The sequence below is a fragment of the Uranotaenia lowii genome, chromosome 3 (genome assembly GCF_029784155.1).
Source record: "Uranotaenia lowii strain MFRU-FL chromosome 3, ASM2978415v1, whole genome shotgun sequence".
NCBI lineage: Eukaryota > Metazoa > Arthropoda > Insecta > Diptera > Culicidae > Uranotaenia > Uranotaenia lowii.
In genome coordinates, this window is record NC_073693.1 from 313,438,972 (window position 1) to 313,446,985 (window position 8,014).

The following is an 8,014-nucleotide window of genomic DNA, read 5'->3' on the forward strand; positions in this document are numbered from 1 at the left end:
GAGTGGATATGTTGGGGTTCATGTACAACCTACCAACCAAGAAATCTACAACCTGTTAAAATTCCAATACTCGGTGGAAGAGAACCTTAGTTCGGTTTCGCCTGAATCAAAGGAGGAACAAAGAGCTCGTAAAATCATGGAAGCAACCACCGTACGAATCGGTAACCGATTCGAAACAGGCTTACTTTGGAGAACAGATGATCCTTGGTTCCCTGATGGTTATGGAATGGCATTGAGGCGAATGGAAGAACTAGAACGAAGACTCGCAAATAAACCACAATTGTTCTCAAATGTTCGCACACAAATTGAGCAATACTTGCAGAAGGGATACGCGCACATAGCGACAGCGGAAGAACTTTCGGTAGCCAATGCCAGCAAAACGTGGTACCTACCATTAAACGTGGTTTTAAATCGAAATAAGCCCAATAAAGTTCGTCTGGTTTGGGATGCGGCGGCAACCGTTAAAGGAATCTCGCTCAATTCCCAATTGATGAAGGGTCCGGATATGACGGTGTCTCTGCCGTCTGTCATCAGTCGCTTCCGAGAACGACGTTTAGCCTTTGGTGCAGATATTCGGGAGATGTACCATCAAATCCAAATTAGGGCAGAAGACAAACAGGTACAACGGTTTCTTTTCCGGGAAGATCGTTCGAAGCCTCAAAGCTATGCGCGAATCTTATCAATCTAAAATGGACGCTCTTGATAAAGAATTAGCAGAATTCAGCTTGCAATCTCAAACTGTGCTGCCAAAGGGTACTCGTGGTAAAACTTCGACTCCTTTACGCCAACTTGATCAACAATGCTGGAAAGCACCTGGTGAGTCACTGAAGAGTAGAAACTACACTAAGAAAACTACAGTATTGGATTCGGAACCTAGCTCGACTGATAGTTCCTCGAGTAGCTCCCTCTCTGATTTCACCGATAGTTCATCGTCATGTTCATCAACTAGTTCAAAGGCTGCTTTACAAGGGAATCAAACTAGACCTTCAAAAGCACAATTGACGGCACGCAATGGAATCAATCGAAGACTTCCACCTTTCTCAGGAAAGCCGGAAGAATGGCCACTTTTTCTGAGCAGCTACACATCCTCTACAGAGGCGTGCGGTTACAATAACATCGAAAACTTAGTTCGCCTCCAGGAAAGCCTAACAGGACCGGCCTTGGAAAATGTACGTGGACTCCTGCTGTATCCTAAATCTGTACCCAAAGTCATCAAAAAATTACGCAAATTATACGGTCGTCCGGAGATCCTGTTGCAACACTACATCGACAAAGTACGTAAATTGGAATCTCCAAAAGCAGAAAAGTTAACGACTTATATTCCGTTCGGAAATGCGGTAGAACAGCTTTGCAGTCACTTGGAAGCATCTGGTTTGTATGCGCACTTGATCAACCCTACTTTGATCCAGGATCTTGTAAACAAATTGCCGGCAATAAACAAACGAGAGTGGGTACGGTATAAAAGGAGAAAATCCACCGTGAATCTACGCACATTTGCAAAATTCATTTCTAAAATTGTGTCTGAAATTTGCGAAACAAATGTCGATGTAGAATCCGTACTAGATTCTCAAAAACCAAGAACCAAGGAAAGAGTAGTTTTCACTCACAGCGTTGAAGAACGACAAACACTCACAGCACAAAAACCATGTAAAGCATGTGGGCGTACGGATCATCGTCTACGCTTCTGCGATGAATTCAAGAAAATGTCTGAGGAGCAGCGTTTTGACCTTGCGGAGAAGTGGAAACTGTGCCATATTTGCCTGAATGAGCATGGACGGCTGCCATGCAGATTCCACCGAATAAAATGTGACGTTGCTGGATGTCGCGATCGTCATCATACACTCCTCCACCCATCAACCTGCCCAACTGTATCTCTAAACACGCACTTCCCTGATTCCTCCAGTATTATGTTTCGCATGATACCTGTCAGTCTTTACTTTGCGGATAAAGTTGTGAGTACTCTTGCCTTTCTCGACGAAGGCGCATCAGTTACGTTGATCGAAAACTCACTGGCAGCAAAACTGAATCTAGTAGGTGAGTCGGATCCGTTAACCATCAAATGGACAGCAGACGTGTCGCGCACCGAAAAGGACTCCATCAGAGCGGACGTCGAAATATCGTCAGGGACTAACGATCATCGATGGCAGCTAAGGAATGTTCGAACAGTTTCGCAGCTCCTCCTCCCAATGCAAGTTCTAGATACTAAAGAACTTAAACAGCAATATCCTTTCCTCGCCGAAGTACCAGTTCAGTCTTACCAAGCCGAGCGACCCGGACTCTTAATCGGACTCAATAACTTGGAGATTATAGCACCATTAGAAACGAAGGTGGGGAATATTGGTGAACCAATAGGCGTACGTTCGAAATTAGGTTGGTCAGTGTATGGTCCAGTTAAGGAGTCACCGTTTACCACCTCGAGTGGATATGTTGGGGTTCATGTACAACCTACCAACCAAGAAATCTACAACCTGTTAAAATTCCAATACTCGGTGGAAGAGAACCTTAGTTCGGTTTCGCCTGAATCAAAGGAGGAACAAAGAGCTCGTAAAATCATGGAAGCAACCACCGTACGAATCGGTAACCGATTCGAAACAGGCTTACTTTGGAGAACAGATGATCCTTGGTTCCCTGATGGTTATGGAATGGCATTGAGGCGAATGGAAGAACTAGAACGAAGACTCGCAAATAAACCACAATTGTTCTCAAATGTTCGCACACAAATTGAGCAATACTTGCAGAAGGGATACGCGCACATAGCGACAGCGGAAGAACTTTCGGTAGCCAATGCCAGCAAAACGTGGTACCTACCATTAAACGTGGTTTTAAATCGAAATAAGCCCAATAAAGTTCGTCTGGTTTGGGATGCGGCGGCAACCGTTAAAGGAATCTCGCTCAATTCCCAATTGATGAAGGGTCCGGATATGACGGTGTCTCTGCCGTCTGTCATCAGTCGCTTCCGAGAACGACGTTTAGCCTTTGGTGCAGATATTCGGGAGATGTACCATCAAATCCAAATTAGGGCAGAAGACAAACAGGTACAACGGTTTCTTTTCCGGGAAGATCGTTCGAAGCCACCGACGATCTATATCATGGATGTGGCCACTTTTGGGGCAACATGCTCCCCATGCTCTGCCCAGTATATCAAAAACTTGAATGCGCGTGAGTATGCAACGGAATATGCTGAGGCTGCTGCTGCGATAGTTGAAAACCACTACGTTGACGACTATTATGACAGCGTGGATACGCTGGATCAAGCGGTCGGATTAGCCACCCAAGTGCGAGATATTCATGCCAGAGGAGGATTCGAAATTCGAAACTGGGTTTCGAATTCTGAAGAAATGCTTTTAAATTTGGGAGAACCCAATGAGGAACAGGCTATCAAATTCAACAAGTGTAAAGAAACAGACACTGAACGGGTGTTAGGAATCATTTGGAACCCCCACGATGACGTTTTCTGCTTTTCCACTGCGCATCGTGATGAAGTTCGACAGTATTTAAGTGGGAACTCACGACCGACAAAACGGATTGTCCTGAGTTGTGTTATGGGATTTTTTGATCCGCTAGGGCTTCTTTCTCCCTTCACAATTCTAGGCAAGATGTTAATCCAGGACTTGTGGAGGACTGGATGTGAGTGGGATGAAGCCATAGATGACAACTCTTTTGATAAATGGAAAAAATGGACCGAAATAATGTCTCAAGTGGAAAGCCTTCGTATTGATCGATGTTACCTCGGAAATTTACATTCAAAAGAAATTGAATCACTGGAAATGCATGTATTCACAGATGCCAGTGAGTATGCTTATGGCTGTGCAGTCTACTTCCGCGTAAAATGGGCCAATGGTGTGAAGGTTTCATTGGTGATGTCGAGCGCAAAAGTGGCCCCACTGAAGCGAATATCGGTGCCGCGCCTGGAGCTCATGGCAGCAGTCCGTGGAGCAAAGTTGATGAAAACGGTTCAGCAAAATCATCGACTGAAGGTTGGAAAATGTACCCTGTGGACGGATTCCCGAACCGTACTCAGCTGGATTCGATCTGAAGCCCGTAACTATCAACAGTTCGTGTCATTCCGTATCGCTGAAGTACAGGACCTTACAAATACATCAGACTGGCGATGGGTTCCCAGTAAGCAGAACATCGCTGACATCCTCACTAAATGGGGAACGGGATCTCCCTTGGACATGGACGGCGCTTGGTATCGAGGACCCGCATTTTTGTATGAACCAGAAAGCCGCTGGCCAGAACAAATCAACTCACCCAGTAACACCCCGGAAGAAATAAAACCATGTGTTTTACTCCATCATGATGGTGCCCCACGACTTCCACTCATTCCCGTGACTAATATGTCAACTTGGAATCGAATTTCACGAGTAACTGCTACAGTTATCAGGTACATTGACAATCTAAAAAGAAAAAAAAATGGAGAGCCGTTGTTCTGTGCCAAGTTGAAAGAATCGCAAGTACTGAAACTACAGATTAAATGTAAAAAAGTGAAATGTCCTCTTCAAAGCGAAGAGCTCCAAAGAGCTGATTCTATCTTATGGAAGCAAGCTCAAAACGATGGCTTTCCTGATGAAATTCGCAGATTATCAAAATTTACAGAAAGTGGTCGCAACGAAACAAGATATCCTTTACCAACAAGCAGCAAACTGTTCAAGCTTACACCCATCGTAGATGAAAAGGGAGTTCTACGAGTTAAAGGCAGGATGGAGAAAGCCGAACACCTACCATTTGACAAACGTCACCCTATAATTCTGCCCCGTGATCACATTATAACTTTGCGAATTATTCAACATTATCACGAACTGTTAGGACATGGCAACCGCGAGACGGTGTTCAACGAAGTGCAACAAAAATTTTACATCATAGGATTACGCGGCGTGATTCGAACGGTAGCCAAAAGTTGTGTTTGGTGCAAAGTTCACCGTTGTGTTCCACGAGCTCCGATGATGGCACCGTTACCTATACAACGCGTAACCCCTCAATTGGGACCATTTCAAGCTGTCGGTGTGGATTACTTAGGCCCGCTTGAAGTAACGGTGGGTCGGCGCAAGGAGAAAAGATGGGTCGCTGTTTTTACGTGTTTATCTATTAGAGCGATACACCTAGAAGTAGTTTACACCTTATCTACACCATCGTGCCTTATGGCAATACGTAGATTCGTATGCAAACAAGGAGTACCCTCAGACATCTTTTCCAACAATGGCACGAACTTCACGGGAGCCTGGAATGAGATGCAGAAACAGATTTACTACGAATGTGCTGAAGCTATGACCACTCCTCGAACAAAGTGGCATTTCAACCCCCCAGGAACCCCCCACATGGGTGGCATCTGGGAAAGGATGGTGCGCTCAGTAAAGGAAGCTATGAAAGCATTGGACGACGGAAGGAAGCTAACGGATGAGATCCTCTGGACTACTCTATCCGAAGTCCAAGATATGATTAATTTACGACCCCTGACGTACAAATCCCAGGATGTTATGGAGGACGAATCGTTAACCCCAAACCATTTCCTGAGGACTGTTAAAGCGGAAGAATTTCAACCCAAAACTGAGACAGAACTAGCTGATGCGTTAAGAAACATTTTTCAGAGATCACAGTTCTTAGCGGATAGAGCTTGGCAACGTTGGTTGAAAGAATACTTACCATCAATTAATCGGCGTACGAAGTGGTTCCAAGAACAAAGAAACATCAAGAAAGACGATCTGGTATTTGTAGTGACTGGAAGGGACCGGAACCAGTGGGTTCGAGGAATTGTCGACGAAATATTCGAAGGACGTGACGGGAAGGTTCGACAGGCTTTGATCAGAACTGCCAAAGGGGTAAACCGACGAAGTGTAATTAACCTTGCAGTGTTGGAGCTAGGTATTGAAGAAAAGGGTAAAACCGAAAAATCTAGAGATTTACCGGAGTTACGTGTGGGGGGTGTTGACGCGGCCCATAGTGGTCAGATGTCAAATCAAATAACCCATACTACAAAGGCAGGAACAGAGAGGAAATTGCTAAAATAAAAAAGAGAAGTAGGAAGAAGATTAAGGAAAGTTGTTGATGGAAAACCACCTGGTTGGGAATTTAGTTCCGCAAATATTCAGCACAAAATTATAACACGTTAGTTAAAATTCAAGGAAGTGCCCGTTTATTTAAGCCATACAATTGGGGTATGTACTTATAACCACTAGTTCGATAAATGATGAAATTCAAATCAAGTACTGATGTAGTCATGCACTTTGCTTTAGGTTGTCGATTAATGCGGCGTAGTAGAGCTACTAAATTCGGACGAATTGTTGGCTACCTGTTGGCCCAAGGCTGTTGTAGTTACACCCGTAGTTCAGCTGCTGTAAGTAAATGCCGTTTTAGTTGTACACCTGAAAAAGAAAGTAATTATAAAATTTCTAGATTACAAGACACCATCAACAGAAAATAAACTAACCTCAAATCCGGTCAATCGATCGGAAAATCATTAGTAGTAGCAATCTTTGAGAAGATTGTCTCAAATTGCTGCGCATAGTTGGCATAAACGATAGAGCGAACATCGTATGTAAGTTCAATTAAAACTAATTTGGAAATCAAAAATCTCATATAACGTTACAATTGCAATTAGGTCGATTATTAGGCAGTCAAGAAAAAGTTTAATCAAACGCAAGATTTAAGTAGTCCACGGTCAGAAACACGATATCGCAAATCAAAGAAGAAAAGAGGTTCTACTAATAAATTTGTAAGTATTGGATTTGAAATAAGCAAGGTTACGCAATTCATGTTTACCCATTCTATAATAAATTTACAGTTGAGCTGTCTGTTATTGTACTGCTGCAAAAAAGGTAGATCATCTCTCGGAGATCCGAAAATCGCCGTTACATCTGTCAAAGAAATTCACTTCCTAGTCACCTTGATGCAATTCTGTTTTTGTGATTTAGTGATCTTAGAATTTCCAAGGCGTTCACACGGTACCAAGTACTTATTTCTAAACCAAAATCATCCAGTAGAGTCTTAATTCCGTTTAACAGTTCTACGATTAAAAACTGGAAAAATAGTATTTGGCTGATTAGAAAATTCAAGTTTTTAATGAGAAGCATGTTTTTTTTCGATTCAAGTTCAGCTTAGAATGTTTCATCATTTCACGTCATTTTGATGACTAAATTATATATGTTGATAAAATATCTTAGCTCGAATGTCTGAAAATGTCTAAAAATGCAGTTATCTATTCGAATAACTCGTAGAAACATTATTTTCCACTAATAAACAGTAAATTTTAAATAATAATCTTGATTTTTGTAGAAATAACATAAATAGTACTACTTGCTTCACGCCCTTTTTCATATTTTTGGTCCTCAACGCCAATTGCTTGTTCCAAAAAAAGTAAACTTATGCTTCATTCATCCGTTGAATCATTTGAAACAAATTGTAGAAGATCTTTTTGACAATTTTCAATCATATATATTTTAACACATAGTTATACAATTTTTGTTTCACTCACTGAGTAATTTTAATTCTGACGTTTTGGGTTTAATTCTGAACTTATATTTTTTTTATCACTTGTAATCCGATTGTCAAATTTCAATCCGATTTGATTTGAAATTCGTTTATTTGGAAGGGTGCCGATTAAGCACCCTTAACCCTTAATTTCAATCAGAATGAGAATAAAATGAAAAAATTAAGAATCTGATTCTAAGTTTTTAATTCTGGATCGCCATTTTGAAGCTTTAAATAATGTATGAATTCTGCATAAGAACTCATTCATAACTTTTTAAGTTGGGATTTTGAATAATTGAGTTTAAGAACTAGAATAAATATCAAACAAAAACTCAAGGTGGTTTCTAATATACTTTATCATTTGGAAAACTATTATTTTAATATTGAAAGAGCATTTGAGTTTCAAAAATCATGAATCAAATTTTGAATGAATTACAAAACCAAATTTGAACGATTTGGTAACCCCTTTTCATTTCTATTTTTTTAAATGATGATTCGAACCGAAAATCAAGAATCCTAAACTGGATTCCGAATCCGAAATATGAAT

At 41.5% G+C, this 8,014-nt stretch overlaps 1 protein-coding gene across 1 annotated transcript; it reads left to right on the top strand.

Annotated features, from left to right (window-relative positions):
* The first annotated feature begins 689 nt into the window (after positions 1-689).
* LOC129753743 (uncharacterized) lies at positions 690-6,008 on the top strand. The gene has a single exon (XM_055749588.1). It carries the CDS (start codon positions 690-692, stop codon positions 6,006-6,008), a length of 5,319 nt encoding a protein of 1,772 aa, XP_055605563.1.
* Positions 6,009-8,014: the final 2,006 nt, after the last annotated feature.

What these genes read in the sequence shown, in the direction of transcription:
- LOC129753743 (XM_055749588.1), top strand. Translation starts at nt 690, where the DNA reads ATGGACGCTCTTGATAAAGAATTAGCAGAATTCAGCTTGCAATCTCAA.